Source organism: Spermophilus citellus (genome assembly GCF_964194105.1).
Source record: "Spermophilus citellus genome assembly, chromosome: 11".
NCBI classification, from domain to species: Eukaryota; Metazoa; Chordata; class Mammalia; order Rodentia; family Sciuridae; genus Spermophilus; species Spermophilus citellus.
This window is the reverse complement of record NC_138192.1, coordinates 64335484-64357185: the sequence shown is the minus strand read 5'-3', so window position 1 is coordinate 64357185 and position 21702 is coordinate 64335484. Positions and strand designations below refer to the sequence as shown.

The window sequence follows — 21702 nt, the reverse complement described above, 5'->3', positions numbered from 1 at the left end:
GATCAGAGAAAATTTTTCTCGTGCTTTCACCAGAAGGAGAAGGAAAAGAACCTCTATTTTTTTTTGGGGGGGGTTACTGGGAATTGAACTCAGGTTCACTCAACCATTGAGCCACATCCGTAGCTCTATTCGGTATTTATTTAGAGATAGGGTCTCACTGAGTTGCTTTGCGCCTCCCCATTACTGAATCTGACTTTGAGCTCATGATCCTCCTGTCTCAGCCTTCCAAGCTGCTGGGATCACAGGCATGCGCCACTACGCCCAGCCAGGAACCTTTTTTAAATACACCACAACATGCTGTTAACAGAGTCTCACCAGAGCCTGACCTGCTTGAGTTTAATTTGAGCAAAACCTACCTGAGAGGGAGGGGAACTACCCGGCTCCAGCACTCTCCAGCTGTTCTATCACACTGAGGAGAGAAAAACACCTGAGAAGCTCTCACTGATGAGGGCCACAGTCCAGAGGCACAGGACGGATCATTTAAAGACTGAGGCCAAGTCATAGAATGTGGACACTCCCTTTCGCCCATACTTTCCACCATCTTACTAGAGGCCTGTTTCCTGCAATTCCTTTTTCCAAGTACATTATGTCCACCTTTCAACAAAAACATTACAAGGCATACTAAAAGGCAGAAGACAGATGGAGAGTCTAAGAAAAAAAAGTGAAAATGAAATGCTATGTATAGATATATGTATATATCATAATAGAAGAATGCTTTAGTGGGCTTATGATACACTGAGTAGAGAATCTTTGAGCTTGAGGATGTGACCATAGAAACTTCCAGAACTGAAAAAAAAAAATTTTTTCTTAAAGAAACAGAATAGAATAGCCAAGAACTGTGGGACAACTATAAATGTGTAAATAATTGTAATAGGATTATCAGAAGGAGAAGAAAGAAAGAAACACAAGCAATATTTAAAGCAACAGAAACCAAGAATTTCCCCCAATCGATGTCATTACCAAACCACAATCCAGGAAGCCCAGAGAACACCAACCAGAATAGTTCCCCCAAAACAACTATAGCTAGGAAAAGCAGATTCAGACTTGAGAAAATAAAAATATAAAGAAAAATTCTTGGAAGAAGCCAGAGAGGGAGCAAAGATGAGAATTAAATCTGACTGCTCCTCAGAAACTATGCAAGCAAAAAAGAGAATAACATGAAATTTATAAAGTATTGAGGGGAGAAAAAAAACCCAACCTAAAATTCTATAATTTGTGAAAGTATCCTGTAAAAGTGAAGGAGAATTTAAATCTTTTATGATTTTATTGAATGTGTGGCCAGTAGGCTTGCTTTGCAAAAATATTAAATGAACTTCTTGGGAAAGAAGGAAAATGAAATAGAAACTTAGGCCTATGTAAAGGAAGAGCATTGGGAATGAATAGTGAAGATAAAATAGAAACTTTTATTTTTCTCATTTTTAATTATCTAATATATGTTCAAAATAATGATAGCAACAATATACTCAATTATAAACACATAACAACTAATTATCAAATATTTGCTTCTATGTAAATGAAACAAATGACAGGGATAAGAGGGACATTGGGTGGTTGTGATGTGTCAGTGTAGCTTCAATTATGACAAATGTGGCACTGTGATATGTGATGTCTACTGTGAGAGAGATTGTGTAGGAGGCAGGGGAGAGGGATGATGTGGGAACTCCCTGTGCTTTCACTTCATTTTGCTATGAACCTAAAACTACTATAAAAATATTCATTAATTTTTCAAAAATTATACATTTTAAAGATACAGGCAAGATGTAATCAAGACAAATTATTTTGTGTGTGTGTTTGCATATAAATGGGACACCTGTAATCCCAGCAACTCAAGAGGCTGAGGCAGGAGTATCACAAGTTTGAGGCTAGCCGCAGCAACTTTAGCAAAACCCTCAGCAACTGAGTGAGACCCTGTCTCAAAACAAAAAATTAAAACGACTGGAGATATAACTTAGTTCAATCCCCAGTACCCCTCACCAAAAAAAAAAAAAAAAAAAAAAAAAGCATCAGTTTAGGAAATTGTATAGAAACTGATGACTTCCCATAGCCCAAAATGAGAAACATCACAATTCACTCAACAGAACAATCTTCTGGTTCTGCAACTCTGTATTATTAAATTGAAAAAAGCAGTAAAGTTCCATGTCACACCATTCTACAAAAAAAAAAAAAAAAATTAAAGCTCAGGTATCATTTCTATATACTTCGGAATTTTGTTGGGAATATACCTGTCAAAATAAATTAATACATTTTGAGAAGACAAAATTTTTGGTTTTTAACGTTAACTTCCTTGGGGCATATTTAGATGTCTGAAATCTGGAACTAAAGCAGAGCTTCTTGTCATTCATAAGTTTCTGCTGTAATTTATTTGAGTGGCACTACTCTTTTTCTCTTTTCCCTGAAGCAAAAATAATGCTGTGATGCTCAGTTTGGCTGCTCATGCTGATTGACATTGAGTAAATTGTCTCTGAATAAGATGAAAATGTAAATCTTTTTTGAAGAAAATAGCAATAATAAAAGCTCCAGTGTTCCCCTTTTTTCTTTTAAATTACAGCTTGTAGAAACACCACCGTAAATCACATTTTCTTTACTGCCTGTCAAAAAAGAATCCATTATCTTGGGCCTCATATGAGAATCTTAATCCAGCAGAAACTGACTGTCTGAACTGACCACTGAACAGGAAGCCTGTAGCTTTTTATAAACTCAGCTAAGACTCTGTCCTTATGTCCTACTAGAAAAATATTCCATCTGTGCTAGAATCACAGTTTTGCCATTTTGTCTCAATTTTGTATTATGTTCATCAAATAGCATAATACACCACCACATACCCTTCACCAGGCGTCAGCAATGATCAACTCATGGTCAATCTTGTCTCAGCTCTACCCTCACCCACGTCCCATACTTTCTCATAGCAAATCCCAGACATCATATCGTTTCACCCACAAGTATTTCAGAATTATTACCAAAAAAATAAAGACATCTTTTTAAAAAAATGATATAATACAATTATCAAACCTGAAAATAATTAACTATAGATTTCCATAACATCAGAAATCTTCTGTTAATGCTCATGTTTCAAAGTGACCCATAAATATTATATAGGGTATTTTACAATTTGTTTCAATCAAGATCCAAATAAGTTCACACATTGCAATTGATTAATAGATTTCCTAACTTCTGTTTCCCACTTCCTTTACCCATTTTTTGTTTTTCTTAGAATTTATTTGTTGATGATGCAAATGAATTGTATGGCTTAAATTTCCCTAAAGTTTATGCTTTATTGTCTAACACATATTGTCTAATGGGTTACTCTATCCTCTTTATTTTTCATTTAAAAAATCAACATTTTTGTTCTTAAACAGAATCAGAGCCCTGATCAAATTCAGTTTTGTTTTATTTTATTTTGAAATACTATTTCTCACACACTTGCATGTTTTGTCTGGAGATACATAATGTCCAGTTTTCTTTATTTTTATGTTATTAGCAGCTTTTTAATTTTTTATTTGTCTTTTTAGTTATACCTGACAGTAAAGTGTATTTTGACATATTATACATTCAAGGAATATAACTTATTTTAATTAGGATTCCATTCTTGTGTTTGTACACTATGTGGAGTTACACTGGTCATGTATTCATGTATGAGCATAGGAAAGTTATGTGCAATTCATTCTATGGTCTTTCCTACTCCCATCCTCCCTCCCTTCCCTTCATTCCCCTTTGTCTAATCCAATGGACTTCTATTCTTCCCCTCCATACCCTCCCTAGTTGTGGATTAGCATCCACATATCAGAGAGGTCTTTGATTTTTTGGACTGGCTTATTTCACTTAGTATGACAGTCTCCCATTCCATCCATTTACCAGCAAATGCCAAAATTTCATTCTTTCTTATGGCTGAGTAATATTGCATTGTGTATACAAAATTTTTTGTATCCATTAAACCATTAAAAGGCACCTAGGTTGGTTCCATAGCTTGGCTATTATAAATTGAACTGCTAGGAAGTCGGTTCCTAAGCTGACATTGGGCCTACATTTTCTTCTAACAGGTGCAGGGTCTCTAATGCCTAGGTCCTTAATTCACTTTGAGTTGAGTTTTGTGCAGGGTGAAAGGGGGTTCAATTTGATTCTACTACATATGGATTTCCAATTGTCCCAGCACCATTTGTTGAAGAGCCCATCTTTCCTCCACTGTGGCACCTTTGTCTGGTATGAGATAACAGTATTTATATGAGTTTGTCTCTGTGTCTTCTATTCTATACCATTGGTCTTCACGTCTGTTTTTGTGCCAATACCATGCTTGTTTGTTACTATAGCTCTGTAGTATAATTTAAGGTCTGGTATTGTGATGCCTCCTGCTTCACTTTTCTCTTTAGGGATTGCTTTGACTATTCTGGGCCTTTTACTTTTCCAGATGAATTTCATGACTGCTTTTTCTATTTCCATGAAGAACATCATTTGAATTTTAATAGGAATTGCATTAAATCTGTGTAGCACTTTTGGTAGTATGGGCATTTTGACAATATTAATTGCCTATCCAAGAACATGGGAGATCTTTCCATCTTTTAGTGTGTTCTTCAATTTCTTTCTTTAGTGTTTTATAGTGTTCATTGCAGAGATATTTTACCTCTTTTGTTAGAGGTAAAAATTCTCAAATTTTTTTGAGGCTATTGTGAATGGGATAATTTTCCTGATTTCTCTTTCAGCTGATTCCTCATTGGTGTATAGGAACACAATTGATTTATTTGTGTTAATTTTATATCCTGTGACTTTACTGAATGCTAGAAGCTTTCTGGTGGAGTTTTTTTTTTAAAGGGGGGTTCTAAATATAGAATCACATCATGATTGGCAAATAGGGATAGTTTGAGTTCTTCTTTTCCAATTCATATCCCTTTAATTTCTTTCTTTTTTCTAAATGCTTTGGCTAGGGTTTCAAGAACTGTGTTGAATAGAGGTGATGAAAGAGGGCATCCCTGTCTTGTTCCAGTTTTTAGAGGGAATATTATTAGCAGTTTTTGATGATCGATGCATAGGCCCCTTGATTCATTATGGTTTGTTTGTGTTATTTTGTTTTTCTGGAGATCAAACCCAGGGCCTTAAGTATGTTAGGCAAGCACTCTGCCACTAAGCAATATCTTCAGCCCCCAGTAGGGGGTTCTTGATTCATAGTTGGAATACTCCTATAAGGAAGAAATTCTTGGCCAGTATTTTAGTAACTTTGTGGTATGGTTTTTACAGGAAATCCAGAATAAATGCTTAATTCTTTCCCTTTACAAAATAATTATTTCTTCATTAGCATCTTCCAGCATTGATCAATTAGAGGTTTGCAGGATTTTTAAAAGCTGTTAACGAGTAAGCACTTTAAAACATATTTGATACATTGATATGTTTTAGTTCATTTAACCTCCCCTACCCTGGGGGCTAAGGGGTTGAACCCAGTGCCTAATCACTGGACCACATCCCCAGACCTTTTCATTTTTTACCTTATTTATTTTTATTTATGTTTTGTGGTATTGGGGATTGAACCCAGGGCCTTGTGCATGCAAAGCAAGCACTCTACCAACTGAGCTATATCCCTAGCCCTTTTAGTTCATTTCACTTATCCTTTTTTAATGCTCAAGTTGCCCCATCTTTGTGATGGGGATCTCCTCAACAACTACCTCCTGAGTCATCTTGATGTGATGCTAACTGTCTCTGATAGCATCCTTGCTATCTAACATGATAAGATGTAAATTTCTGCCTCAGACTTAGAATCATCCAGATCGTCAAGGAACCCTGGTCATTTTAATGGGAAGTGGTATTATTTTCATAGGCAATCTGAGCATATAGGTACTCAATAAACATTTGTGGGTTTTTTTTCTAATTTCTAGGCCATTTTGGTAGGCAGATATAGGAAATAAATGATGTGTGTCTGTGTATGAATGTGCGTGTGTTTGTGTGTGTGTGTGTGTGTGTGTGTGTGTGTGTGTATGAAAGAGATGAAATACTTTTTTAGTTCAAACTGATAACTGATACTTTCAATTCAAATTCAGGTCTACAAGGTTTTTAACCTTTATCTGTATTTCCTTTCTTTCACTCCAAAACTCTCCTTTCTCAAAAAAAAAAAAACTGAAAATTCTGGTATATATATTTTTTAAACAACAACAACAAAGGCACTCTATAGCCCTTGGTATTTTGAGAGAAATAAAATATTCAGGTAAAGCAGGAAAGGTGGTTTTGATGTCCACTAACCATTGCCACTGATTAAAGGGCAAGATGATAAGATATTTTCTATTCAGGGAGAAACTAATGGGTCAAAACTGAAATATACTTTGTACTTAGATTAAAGACACCATTATAAATGAAGGCTGCTCTATGGGAAAGAAAAAGGTGAATACATCGTTGTTAAGATATTACAAAAGCTTTTCCAGGTTACACGAGAGTTTCATAGGAATCTTAATAGAGGGAAAGAAACACTTGAGATCACTGTTTTACTAACATGCATAACTGAGATCTAGATCCGGAAGAAGACAACTTCAGGGCCCATTTGCTCCAATTGGTCCAAGTCAGTGGAAATCTGCCAAGGGCAAGGAAAATGGGATCCTAGCAGAGCAAGTCAGTTTGTTCTCCTGAGAATGCCTTATAGATAGTGAGTACTGAGACATCATCAGGTCAGCAAACACAGCTAGACTGATGATCTATTCTAAGGCTCATCAGAGTTCTGAGAAGAACCACATAATGAGGACAAACTCAGCCTTGTTTCTGAGCACCTTTTGGACATTTTCATGTCTTTTCAGAACCATACAAGTAATTGCCATACAAGTAAAAATGTGATTGTGGATCTTCAAGGAAATTCTGTGACCACACAAGGGAGAGAAACATGACCAGGGAAATGAGAGAGCTCTATGGAGAAGGAGGAACATAATTTGAGCAGAATTCATTAATTAATTAATTAATTCATTCATTCATTCATTCAACTACTCATTATTGAATACCCACCCACTCTGTACCTTGACATTGTCTCATAATAGTCTCAAGTAAATCTGATTTCAAATCCTGGATTAAACATTCACTATGTGGCCTGTGGCAATCACTAACCTCTGTGCCTCAACTTTTCCATGTGCAAAATGCAGATGCTCAATGAGCTTCTGAAGTTAAATAAGGGAAAATTCATATAAATGCATAACACAGTGCCTGGCAGAGGTACAGAGCTATGAAAGCTCAGCTTCCCTGCCTGCAGAATTCCACTTTTTTTCTGTAGATAAGGAGAGAGGGAGGGAGAGGGAAGATGGGGAGGGCAGAGGACTTGAGAGGTAAGAATATGAGAGGGTTATTGCAGGGAAGGGGAGAATAACTAGAGAGATTCAAGTAAAATATTCGCTCAGAGGCAGAGAGGTCTGCCTGGCATAGTCCCCTCCTGCCCTGAAGCCACAGGTTGGCTTGGTTGCTTGCTTTATATTTAGGTATTTGACCAGAGATATAAGAGGTGGAGGATAATGGAAGAGACTAGAAAAATGAATTAGAGAATGTTAATTATAGAATGTTTTTCCACTCATGTGAACAGAAATGAGGCTAAGGCAGGTAAGGAGAGTCTGCCGAAATATGAGATTCACCACTGAGAAAAGCAATGATAGTTTTCCTCCAATGAGAAGAGCTATCAAATGTAAGAACAATTTCTCTGGGAGAAAAACCACCTCCACTCTTTCTCACATCCCTCCCCTTATGATTTGGCTTTGCAAGCATCCCCATGAATTGGCTTATAAATTTGGTTTATATCTCCCGTAGCCCAGCCTCCCTTTATTACTCCACTTTACTGCTTCTTTGGGGCTGAGACTCTAAAATTTGGGTCAAATGTTCCATTAAGTTAACCACTTTAGAATACCAATAACATGCCTGCAGCACTTTTCATCTTTGTGGTGGTTCGCAAACATCTCTTTCTTCACTAATGAAGATGAGCTAAATATCTATAGCATCTAAAACCAAAGCTATTTAATCATTGTCTGATGTGGGGAAGTGAGACGAAATGCAAGACCAACAAAAAAGTATATTACATTTTAAAGTTGCTGATTCAAACTTTTAAAAAATTCTCTGAACATGCAGGCAGAAACTCATACCACAAAATCCCAGTTTTTATAATGAAAATGACCATAAGAAGAATAGTAACATCCTAGGGTATTTGGGGCTATTCCTATCTTACAGAGTGCTTTTTGATACATGATCCTATATGATCTTCATGAAAACCCAGGAGGAAAAAATAAAGAAATTATTGTCCATATGTCTAAGCCTTATTTGCAATTAATTAACCTTCTCAAATTTCAAGTTACTATTTATGCTGGGAATTAGAACCCCAGACCTCAAGTTCCAAGTCAGAAGTTCTTGCTTGGAGATTTTCTACCTCTGTTATGCAATAAATGTATATTCCACTAAGCTGTCTCAAAGGAAGGACATCCGAGTCAGGCAAGATGCATATTTTCCTTCCTTTTTCAACTAGAACAGTTCCACAAGTATATTACATTTGGGGCTTCCATATGGATTTCCACAGTTCAAGTTCATTGCACAAAGCATGCACCATCTCCCCTATTGCTCATGACCCAGCTGGGCTGTGAGCTACATTCCAAAATTAGACTCAATAGGCCTACAAAGCTCCATTTATGGCAGAGGCAATAACATACTATAATCTCTCTTCCTTGCCTACCCCTCAACTCTCCATCTTTAGTTCTAACTAGTTCTTCTGGGCCAGTGGAGATACCTGGTGGCCTTCGTATGGATCGAATTTCTTTCTCAACTCTTTTTCATCAAGCCATACTTAGCATGTTTCCTCCATTATGTCTGGCCATTTTCACCTCTGTGGGTCTCTTTGATGCATCAGGATACACGTACACAAGTCTGTGTCTTGTAGACTATCTTGTCACCACGATGCCTGATACCTAAGGCATGGTGTGCACCCTTGATTGTCCAAGTCAAGCATCCATTCTTCAGTTCATTATTCTTTCCTCTCTTTCATCAAACTCTGTTCCTTTCCTCCATGAGAGGTTCTTTGTTCATTTTCCTCTATCTTCTTTCTTCTCACTTCCATTCTTCATTTCCCTCATTTTAATCTTTCTGTGAACATAAAACAATCAAAACATGGTTGAAAAGGATAATGCCAGTTACCTGATAGCTAAAACAAAAAATTGAATCCATTACTTCTGAAGGGAAATTCAGCAAGATAAATATCTAGTACCAAGTGACTACATTTTTTTAAGTGCCTCTAGGTCCAGAATCGTCACAAGTCTTCAGATGCTTCCTCCATTATGGCTTGCTATTTTCAAGCCCACCTTGAAGATTCTGTTCTTTTTCATCCTTCAAAACTCAGTTCAAGGGCTTAGGATATTGCACAGTGGTAGAGAGCTTGCCTAGCATGTTTGAGGCCCTAGATTCAATCTCTAGTACAGAAAAACTCAGCTCAAAGACCCCTTTCCACAAATTCTTGACTGATCTCTCCAGGCAGGCTCCATCACCCCTCTGAAGCCTCCCACCCATCTTTACCATGGTGTCCTTACCTGGAGGCTCCTTGGGGTTGCATATTCTAGGGGCTGGGGGCTCAGTCACAATCAGAATCCACCACTGCTGCCTCTGCTTGCCCTGGTCCTCTGAAGCCTCCACCTAAGTGTCTATTGACATTGTTTATAAATCTGTTTCTCAAACTAAGAGCTGGTTCTTGTCTGTTTTGGTCTGTCTCCTTTCTAGCCAGGATGCATGCTTTTCTGTGGTTGCTGAATGTTGATTTAGTTCATAGAATGGTTACCCTGGATTCAAGAAAAAATAAGTTCATTCGTACTTAATTTTTATTCTATTTTTAGAATAGAACTGTTTTCTATTTCTCTTCGCTGAAATTTGAAGGATTATTTTTAAGCAGTCTTAGGAGATTTTGCTGACAAACTTAAAATTTTTAAATCAATTTGCAAATTGTTTCTATGCAAAAATATAGTTCTTATGATAAAACATTCAACAAGCCTAAAAGAAAAAAAAATGAAGTTTGGGCCATAACTAAGCAGTCTATCACTTTTCCCAATATTCCACACAAACTATGCAGGGAGGCGGGGTGGATCTTTGAATTTAGCTTCTCATTTAAAAGCCACCTACCCCTCCTGCTTTTCCTGATGTCTGCCCCCAGTTCTGCCCCCAAAGCTTTTTCCCATTTCAAGAATTTATCTCATTCCCTCCATTCTCCCATGGTTTATGGCTGATAGTTTGGTTCTTTGTTGTGTACCTTGTAGTCTACCTTGAATCCATTATTTATGTATTTTCCCCTGTTGACTCTAGTTCTCAGAGGATGAGCACTATACACTTTGATTTGTTGGTTTTTTACAATGGGATTTTAAAGCACAGCATTGAGCTATGGGGGATATTGCCATTCCATGTAGAAACTACTCCTAGTTTCCCATGATTTGCCATCTGAGCTGAAAGTAGACAATGTCCAAATTTCAGGCTTCACAGCCTCTTTTCTCTCATTTTTCTATCTTCTTTTCTTCAGAGATGAAGAGAAATGAGATAATCATGCCAATAAAGCATCCTTTTTAATCTTTACTGTTCTTGTCTGGGTTCTTCATTGTGAGATGTCAATTATTCAACACTCTGAAGAGCTGTCTTTTGAGCACATTGTGTTTTTGTAGTCTGGTATTTTAAATGCTTGTTTTCTGCTTTATAGGATCCAGGGGTGGCTGTGTTGTCATGCGAGGCAGTAGTCCACTTGGTCGTTGGGAAGTGAAGGACTGTAGACGGTTCAAGGCGATGTCCTTGTGCAAGCAGCCAATTGAAAATCAGGACAAAACTGAGCATGAAGAAAGATGGCCCTTTCACCCCTGCTATTTGGACTGGGAGTCGGAGCCTGGCCTGACCAGTTGCTTCAAGGTGATACCAAAGTTACTTGAGCATTCACAGTATCATTATTTCAATTTGATCCATGTATCACAAATTCCTTTATTCCAACACTTTGTTTTCCCGAACAGTGCCTGGCACACAGCAGGTGCTTAATCAATATTTGTTGCCTGTCTATATCCTTTCATTTATATTCAAATAATTTTTAAGTAAAAATTGGCATATTCCTGGTGATATCGAAGGCCTTCTCATGAAGATTATCTGTTAATTGGAAATACCATGCACCAGTATTGACCCCAGGGAGGGGAACTCCATGCACTGGTTATCATTTCTGGGGGAGGACTCTAAACACCTGATAAATTGCTAGTGAGTTTCTTTTCTCTGGCAGGAGATTTTGCACAAACTCAGCTGCCAGAGTCTGAGTCCAGTGAGACAGAACACTCAACAAATCAGGCAAAGCAACCTCATTATTCACAGATGGGCTGCAAGAAACAACAGAAACCTAGGATCCCTAGCAAGCCCATCTCCCAAACCACAGGAAAACTGCTCAGGGCAAGATGGACTCGAGTCTGCACATGCCCTACTTTGCACCATAGCTTGGAGATTCAAAGAGGCACTTCTCTGTGGGTTTAGACTTCAGACACCACTTGGGTTACTGGGCTAAAGCATTACAAGACATCCTGTTCTAGGAGGAATAAGGACAGTTTCTCCTTCCCTCAGGATGTTGCATTCTGCCCCCCAAATTGCTATCAAGAAGTGGAAGAGCTGGGTTAGCCAAAGTCATTTAGGATCCTATATAATACTGAAACCCTTGTCAATATTGTTCTTGTTGCCAGGCACATACCAGGTAAAGGAGGCCAGTTCTCACTGGGTATTAAAATAGTAAAATTCCATATTTGTAAAAATGTGAATAAAGTGCTTATTATGGAATAATACAATTTTGCCACTAAGAATAGCTTTTGCAGCTTGCCAGATACCAAAGATAAAACAAATTAATACATTCAGTTAATATATAAATATGTTTGTGTGTAGATTGCATGCATATGTGCATTTGTGTATGTGTGTATTTGAAGAAAAGACTGTGTGTGTGTGTGTGTGTGTGTGTGTGTGTTTCTTACTGAAAATGCTTGGGACCAAAAGTGGTTTGAATTTTGGATTTTGGGGATATTTGCATATTCATAATGATATATCAGATATGAATATTTGCATGTACATAATGAGATGAGACTTGAATGTGAACACAGAATTCATTCATATTTCATATGCAACTTATACACATAGCCCAAAAGCAATTTTATACACTGTTTTTAGTAATCTTGTGCATGAAATAAAGTTTGTGGGCATTGAACTGTCATTGATTTTTAGAGCATTTTAAGTTTAAGGATGCTCAAATATATTTATATTTTTTATATATTTACATAAAATATATATTTATATGTGTCTGTGCAAATCAGCTTTAGATCCTAGCTTTAAATCAGTTCCTACAATTTTCTTGTCAAAAATACATTTTGAAACATGATGTTTTGTCTTGGTTTGTTCTGTAAATAGAAATTCCCCAAGTCCTGGAAGAAAGTTCTTCTCCAGTAGCTGGGCACATGCAGAGCAGGATGAAGACAAACTCTAACTCCACAGATATTGTAGCTCATCGGTTACATGGAACACTTATGAATGCACTCTGTTTAAATATACACATATAAAATTCCACACTAAATTCAGAGAATAATAGGCCCACAAGGGGCCTCATAGAACTATAAGTTAAACTTTAGAAATGAGTAAACTGAGGCTAGTGAGATGAAGTGATTGCACAAGATCACAATTATTTATTGACAAAGTTGGAATAAATCCCTGGTCTTGAGTCTCTGGTCCAGCACTTTCTCTACTATATATCATCCCAATGTGTCAACAAATGCATGGTATGTTTGATGTGCATGGTGGTAGGATTTATGAATTTAGAGTGATTCGGGAAGATGTTCCCAGAGGAGGCAAGTTTTGACATATAATTTAAAAGATGGAAAGGCTGTGCTGTGGTCCACAGGACTTGGAAAGCTATTCATTCTGGTCTCAGCAAATCAGAGCCTGGTGAAGGTTGACTGCAGGGTATATCTGCCTGGCAAAATGGTTCAGGCTTAGTACTGGATATTTAAAATTAGGAGGATGCAGAGGCCCAGAATCAGGAGTTCTGGGTCTTCAGTTCCTCACCCTGATCTTAAATAAACCAAAAACAGACCCTCCCTACAATCAGTTTCTTCCTGCTACCCTGAAGGTAGCAGAGAAATAGCAGATATTTCAGATATAACCGAATCACTGCATCTGCCAATTCAGCTAAGACCCAAAGACCCTATAAATATACCTGGCCAGATTCATGATCATATTGTTAATCAGTTTTTTGTTGCTGTGAAAAAATACCTGAGATAAACCACTTTAAAAGAGGAAAAATTTATTTTGGCTCATTATTTCAGAGGTTTCAGTCCATGGTCACTTGGCCCCCTTGATTCTAGGCCTATTGTAAGCCAGAACATCCTGTCAGGGAGGGCAAAGTAGAGCAAAGCTGCCAGGAACCAGAGAAAAAGAGTGGGGTTTGGGAGGAACGGGAGAGACAAAGCACCCAGGAACAAAATATACCCTTTAAAGGCACATTCAGAGTGGCCCACCTGTTCCAGTTAGATCCTATCTCCTAAAGTTTTTATGGCCTTCCAACAGCATCCCCAGCTGGAAACTAAGCCTTCAACACATTTGGGGAACATCCCATAACATTCAGCTAATTCTGTTAGAAAGCAGTCTACTGAGATGGAAATTCATGGATTCAGGAAGCAAGGAGTCATGGGTCTAATCATAGCTCTGCCAGTTTGTAGCTGTGTGGCTAGAAATTCTTAACCTTGCTTAGCTCAACCTATCTAATCTTTTGCCAAACAGTCATATAGGCAAGTCATAGGAGATTAAGTTTTGGTGTTTTGGTTTGTTTGTTTGTTTGTTTTAATAAAAAGCTTCAGTTAGGGGCTGGGGCTGTAGCTCAGTGGTAGAGCACTTTCCTAGCATGTATGAGGCACTGGGATCAATTCTCAACATCACAGATAAATAAATAAAAAAGGTCCATCAACAACACACACATACCCACACACATAGAGCTTTAATTAGCTCATTTATAAAACTGAGTTTTATTCATATTCTCCGAATGAATTGGTTGTAAGGATAAAATCTGTGTACGGGGTAAAAATGGGAGTTCATAACCCACTTGAATCAATCTGTGAAATATGGTATATTAAGAACTATGTAATGTTTTGAACAACCAACAATAAAAAAAAATGAGCCAATAGTTTTACAATGACTAGGCACATTCTAGTTCAATAAATGATACTTCCATTAGGTCAAGCTTTCAATAAATAATAATGAAAAGGTTTGCTTAACATGGGAGAAGACCTCGGTTCCATCCCAGTATGATAAAAAAGAAGGAAAAGAATAATAAAAAAATATCACTATTATTTTCTTAAACAGAAGTGAACTACCACACCCAATCCACCACAGTGTTAATATTTTTCTTTTATTATGCAGGTATTTCATATTGAAAAAGTTCTGATGAAAAGAACATGGAGAGAAGCTGAGGCATTTTGTGAAGAATTTGGAGCTCATCTTGCAAGCTTTGCCCATATTGAGGAAGAAAATTTTGTGAATGAACTTTTATATTCAAAATTTAATCGGTAAATATTTTGTAATTTTGAAAAATTATAGGCCATCTCCTAGTAAGGGCTTCTCATGGGTGAGTATCACAAATAATTGTTTAAAATCCAATATTTTGTCTCAAACCTAAAACTAGTCACTAATTGTGGGGGAAAAAATCTACATACACATTATATTGTATCAAGCTCACATTTCATAAAACAAAGAAAATAGTCATGATAGTTTTGATATTTGAAATCTTTTCTGTATACCTCAAGTCAGATTTTTAGAGTTTTTCTGCCAAACAATATCCAGGTCAGTGATTTTCAAAGTGTTGTCTGAGTATCCCAAAGGTCCTGGACGCCAAAAACAGAGGGGGCCAAATGGACAGCACTCCAGGTCCTTGTTCACTGACTCACCAGAGTAGCTCCAACCATTGCCATTGCTAATTATTTTCTATATAAAAGGAGTTCCACTCAAGATTTTGTTTGAGGGGGAAAAATCCTAGTAAAATCTGAATATTTATTTATTTATTTATTTAGATATTTTGTTAGTTGTAGATAGACACGATACCTTTATTTAAGTTATTTATTTTTATGTGGTGCTAAGGATCGAACCCGGTGCTTCACACATTCGAGGTGAGACACAACCCCAGCCCCCAAATCCTAATATTTAAAAAAAAGTCCAATCCAACCCTGTAATTTTAAATTTGAGGAAAGAGGCTTTCACTTATTTGTGTCTGTTTGTAAGTTTATATAATCTTGAGTTCCATGGAGTTAGAAATTCAATTCTTTGAATTGGAAAAAATCTAATGGTCTTGGGTTAACACCAAACTACTTTTTGAAGAAAATCCTATCCTTCCCCATAAGTTTCCTTGCAGGACACTCCCATGAAGAAGTTAATATATAACATCTATTGAATTGTTCATCTTTAGTGTTTACAAAAATAACCTTAAAGTCGAAGTTTCTTTGTGTGTTTTTGATGGGAAAGAAGTACAGGACAAAGACAATTTCCATTTTATTATTATTTGTGGTTCTGGCGATTGAACCCAGGGACTCGGGCATGCTGGTAATCACTGAACCACATTCATGGTCCTAAAGGTGGGAGTTTTGACAACCTCCCCCACTTAGTTTCATATACTATTCCATGGGGAAAAGATATTTTGTGGCTAAATATGATTGCAAAACAATGTACAATCTTGGAAATTTGCTATGTATATTATTATTTAAGACTTTTGAGAAGGAAGCACTTTCTTTGGTTTTTTTTGTGTTTTTTTTTTTTTGTTTTGTTTTGTTTTGTTTTGTTTTTTGGTGTGGTACCCAGGATTGAATCCGGACCTCACACACATACCACTGAACTGCATACATCTCCAACCCTTTTTACTTTCTTATTTCCAGAAGGGTTCCCACTAAATTGCCCAGGCTAACATTGAACTTGCAATCCTCTACCTAAGCCTCACCAGTAGATGGAATTACATGTGGTGCCACTGTGCCTACCTATAATTCTTTTTTTTTTTTTTTTTTTTTGAGAACACTTATTAACATCCCACGGAAACTGCTAGTCCCTACAGGAAATGCTAACTGGAGACAGTGGTTCCAGAGCCTGGCCAATCACCACACTCTGGTCCCATATCACAGCTGCCAACTCAGACTTTCTGAGGCTAATATTTAAGAAACTTCTGGCTAACTGTATTTTTTTTTTCTAGAGATTGAACCCATGGGTGCTTAATGACTGAGCCACATCCCCAGCCCTTTTTATTTTTTATTTTGAGACAGAGTCTTTATAAGCTGCTTAGGGCCTTGCTAAATTGCTGAGGCTGGCTTTGAATTTGTGATCCTCCTGCCCAGCCTCCAAGCTGCTGGGATCACAGGCATTCGACACTGTGCCCGGCTGGGTAAACTGGATTATTAAACCAGGTGTGGGGTCACAGATACAAGGGAGGGGTGGTAAATTATGCCATGGTTTGTTGCTTTAGTTCCTTACAAAATATATTTGCATATTCTGCCCTTTGATTTTGGTGAGGTTTGCTAAATAAAACAATCACATGCAAAAGACCTCCTAGCCTAAGATTAAATATCATTATATCATTTCTATTTACATAAATTCTCACACTTATAATTTCTAGTAGAATTTCATGCCAAGCATCTATCAAATTATTGATCTTCAGCATCTAATCACAAAAACTATATAATATATGTTTTATTTATTTTTTGCCCAGACTATAGAAGGGAATTCAGTCAAATCATGTGCATGGTGTTTATTTTTAAATTATACAATGTGAGGGAATTTATGGAGAGAAAATAAGTATCAACTTGTCTTCTATGAGCAAGTATATAGCAAGAAAAATGAAGAACTCTGAATTCAGTGAAGAAAGAAAACAAAAATTCTCAGCCTGGGGAGAGAGGTGTGGGTTGGGTTTCCAGCCTATTTTGGTGATTAATAGACTTGACTTAACCTTAGGGCAGTCATTCTCACCTTCTCACTACCTTGACTGCATCGTGTCACCTGGACACTGACTGGACAGGCACAGCTCAGACTCTCTAAGTTGCACTGGACTTTAATTTGTATCATTCAGGCAGAGTAGCTCACGTATTTCAGAAGCAACGCTTCAGAGCAGGCTTGCTTCTCTGCACTAAGGAAAATAAAGCATCTGCCATGACTTCTGAATCTTTTAAATCTTTAATTCTTCAAAATTATTCTCAGAAAATTATCTTAGTGAGATGGTTCATTGTACAATTAGGCTTTATTGCTTGATTTATTGACTATGCTGAGATCTGACATATTTGTACTCTGCCTAATAGGAGGGAAGATTATTCTCTGAGGAGCTTCTTGCCAAGTCTAAACCAGTGGTGACTGCTGAAGTTAATCTACCATGGCCCAGGCTGATTTGCTGCAGAATTATTTATGTTGTAATCTGAAAAAAAAAAATCCTACTGTGTACCTTTTATCAAGTGGGAATGATGGTGATTTACTTTCAAGAGAATACATGAAAATTTAACAAAAGAGCAACAAAATCAAACCACAGAAAAGAAGTATAAATAGTAATGTTGTATATGAAGTAAAGTAGTAAAAAGTCCTCTAGGAAAAATATTTTCCAAAATTTCTTCCCAACCTGCTTTCATGTGTTATCCTGAGGCATCACCATTTCTGAAGAGAACCCCATGTCCTCAGTATGCATTAACTTTTCTCCATCTGCACATCACCAGTGAACAAGCCACACAAACCAAGAGAAGTAGGACATGACTCTAAATCTTATCCCAGCTCATTTTGTAGCATAGGGTTTGCCATTAAAAATATTCAATCAGTTTGTGTTGATTGGTTCAATCCTGCCAGTAGCATCAGCTGTTTCCTGCACATATAAATATTTTAAAAGACTTTTTGAACCTTTTTACATAATGTAAATTTGATCAGAAAGGCAAAGTTTTTGTTTCTTCTCTTCTTAGGACAGAAGAAAGGCAGTTCTGGATTGGATTTAATAAAAGAAACCCACTAAGTGCTGGTTCGTGGGAGTGGTCTGATGGAACTCCTGTAAGTCTTCCCAAACTGGACAAAAGGAGATGAATTCAAAACAGTGGCCCTGGAACCACTTGGTAAACTTGGTCGGTTTTCTAAATGATTCCTAGAAATAATGACCCTTATCTCCTATGACACATGGCACTGGACCATGGTACCAAAAGAATTATTTTGTCAAGGTCCTGGAAAACCTTCACTAACCAGATTGTTCTAAGGTTGCCTATAGTGTCTCATTCTGAAATCAAAATCCCCCCAAGTCCTCCCAAACCATTTCCTATGTGAAGAGTCATTTGGTAGAAAAACAACAATTCTGTAAAATAATGCCAGGTTTCTTTTACCCTACCCCTCCTAGCCTGCACATGGCTTGACTGTGTCAGCATGGGACCCTTGTCCATGTCACAATGAAAAGGAGACTATTTTGGAGAACTGTTTTTAGTTTATCTCACAGTTATGGTTTTGATATGAGGCGTCCCCCAAGTGCTCCTGTGTTAATGCAGGAATATTCAGAGGTGATATGATTAAATTATGAGAGCTGTAACCTAACCAGTCCATCCTTCTTTGAGTGAACTGATTGGGTAATTGAGATAGGCAGGGTAAGGCTAGAGGAGGTGAGTCACTAGGGGTCTACTCTGGAAAGGGTGCGTCTTTTCTGTGGCCCTTTCCCCTGCTCCCCTTTCTTGGCTTCCTGGTTGCTATATCCTGACTGAGCAGCTACCCTCTACCATGCTCTTCTGCCTCACCTTGGGCCCAGAGCACTGGATTCAGCCCACTATGGTCTAAATCTCTGAAACCAAGAGCCAAAATAAATTTTCCCTTCTCTAAGTTGTTCTTGTTGGATACTTTGGTCACAGCAACAAAGAGCTGACTGACACACCACTCTAAAAGGACAGAAATGTCAGCCTTAGAAATATCACTTCCATCTCAGGTAGAACAAATTGTTCCAGAAGTGTGGTGGGGCGGGGGGGAGTATAGCTGTTCATTCAGCCTCATTATTTGCAAACCTATGTGAAGGAGAGAGAGAGAACTCACCACTGAGTTCTCTTTTCAGGTACAATGAGGAATTCTCACATTTTCCCTAAGGCAGTGGAAATACTGAAGCATATAATATCTGAGACCAAAATGGATCCATCCTAGGGCATGTGCAAAATCAAGTTATTCAGTTTCACCTGAGAAACAGGGAGACTAGTAAGAGCCTGCAGTGAATTTTTAATGCTTCTGCTGTTTGTTGAGCCTTCACAGTGTTCCACGAACTAAGCTGAATGCACTCCTGCATGATCTCATTTCATCCCCACAATGGCCCACAGCAGTGGGCAATAAATGATGAGTGGGTGGCCCAGAATAATGCAGAAGAGAATCAGGATTTGCATATAGGGGGTCTGACTCCAGAGCCACAATATTTGATATTTCCTAGTTGGCAAAATATCAGCTGCCAAGCTTTGAAATAGTAAAGACCAATAGAGAAAAGTCCACTACATAGATGGAACTCAAATTTGTAGCCAGGAAGGGATTTATTAAAAAAAAAAATCTGTGCTTCTAATGGTAACAAAAATAATGATAAAGGCTTGCTAGTTAAAAAACAAAAATAATATTTCTGCTCCAATATTGCTTCTTTGGAAAAGGTATCAGGAGCAAGAGTGGGAAGACAGCTTAGAGATCACTCAGCTGCATCTATTTTGTTAATGAAGAAACTGAGGCCAAGAAACAATGGAGCATTAAAGTCAATACAGCACTTAAAAAAACAAACATGCACCGGGTGTGGTGGTGCACACCTATAATCCTAGCAGCTCTGGAGGCTGAGGCAGGAGAATCACAAGTTTAAAGCCAGCCCCAGCAAAAGTCAGGTGCTTAGCATTTCAGTGAGATCCTGTCTCTAAATAAAATACCAAATGGAGCTGGGGATGTATGTGGTTCAGTGGTCAAGTGAAGTTCAATCCCTGGTACTCCAAAAAATAAAAATAAAGAAAAACAAACATGCTACATAGAAGTTGAGAATACTTCATTTTGTTTTACTAAAACACATTCATTAGTAATAAGAGGAAAAAAGACTATGGTTCAGAAAACAATGACAAAAAGGCCGTGAAACTATAGACTGAGGTCCTATGACCACTTCCTGCTGGGCAGAATGAATTCACAACATTCTCTGAACCTGAGGATAAATATATTTATGTCAGATAAATTGTTCCAGAAGTGGGGGGGGGGGGGAAGTATAGCTGTTCATTCAGTCTCATTATTTGCAAAGCTATGTGAAGGAGAGAGAGAGAGAACTCACCACTGAGTTCTCTTTTCAGGTACAATGAGGAATTCTCACATTTTCCCTAAGGCAGTGGAAATGCTGAAGCATATAATATAAATTGTTGCACGACTGTATATATTTGAGGAGGATTATAAATGGTTTCACACATCCTTTTTTTTCCAATTTTTTAATCGCAATTTTACTTGTGATCCATCCACTCTTCTGTCAAATAAGCATTAAATAGTTGAAAGACTAAATCTTTATGAATTATGGAGCTATATGACCTATGTGGTCACTCATGAAAATTTTTTGGTAGTTTCCTGACTAAAAAGCTAGCTGTGGATTAGAATTTAGTTATGAGAAACTAAAAGCTTAGCATATACACAAAGGAACCAACATCAAAGGTGATGCCCAGATCTGGCTCATTCTTGTGCCTCTAAGAAGTTTACCCAGGATCCCAGGGTAAGACTAATCCTGCCAGTTAGAAAATAGTGCTAACTCTGAACAAAGCTTGCACCAGATTTCTTCCTTCTGGAGAAAGGAGTTGCATGCCCCCTTTTTAAGAAAAAGCATCTTTAAGAAAAAAGATGCTAAACACTAATTAGCTTGTTCTTCACAAATGTGGAACAACCTTTAACTAGAACGACACGCAAACATTTCTGAAGCTTCATCTTGAAATCTATAATGATTATGTGCACGGAATTCTTCTTTGATCTTCTGAAACTTCAATCGTTAAGGAATAACAAACTTCATCTGCTGCAGGTTGTCTCTTCATTTTTAGACAGTATTTATTTTGAAGAAGATGCAAGAAATTGTGCTGTGTATAAAGCAAATAAAACATTGCTGCCCTCACACTGTGGTTCCCGCCGTGAATGGATATGCAAAATCCCAAGAGGTAAAAATATTAATAAGGTTTTTACTTTATGCTTGAACTAATAATGTGTATAACACTTCCCCTAGTGAAGAGATCTAGAGATTCAAAATCAAAGCACCCTGAACCACAACGCCAACAGCCTGCATGATGGAGCAAGTTGCACTATTTTAGTAAAGAATATATCACAGGGAACTGATGAAAGATAACCACCAGTGCTGTATGCCATTAGTCCACTGGGAATTAGGGCAAACGGCCAATATTACAGAATATTTATTATGCAAGTACAGTTGGAAAGAAACGTCACTGACATTACAAGCAAATAGGATTACTTGGGGCTGGGATATAGGCCAGTTGGTAGACTGCTTGCCTTGTATGCACAAGGCCCTGGGTTCAATCCCCAGAACCATAAAAAAAAAAAGGATTACTTGGACCATGAGTAAGTAGAAGCCCGTAGCACAGCATGTAACACACAGTAGGCTCGTGCCCTTTCTTCTTTAATCAGAAGTCTCTCTGGAAAAAAAAAAAAAAAGAAAAGAAAGAAAGAAAACTCTCTGGAGCCTCCTTTTTAAGATGCAACTTGAACTGACCATATTCCAAACAA

At 37.6% G+C, this 21702-nt stretch overlaps 1 protein-coding gene across 1 annotated transcript in view; it reads left to right on the top strand.

Moving 5' to 3' along the window:
- PLA2R1 (phospholipase A2 receptor 1) overlaps window positions 1-21702 on the top strand; it is a 113505-nt gene that overhangs the window by 57985 nt on the left and 33818 nt on the right. Inside the window, 4 exon segments of the mRNA XM_081260883.1 lie at window positions 10658-10860; window positions 14377-14522; window positions 17925-18009; window positions 20990-21122. Coding sequence (XP_081117009.1) covers window positions 10658-10860; window positions 14377-14522; window positions 17925-18009; window positions 20990-21122 — 567 coding nt within the window.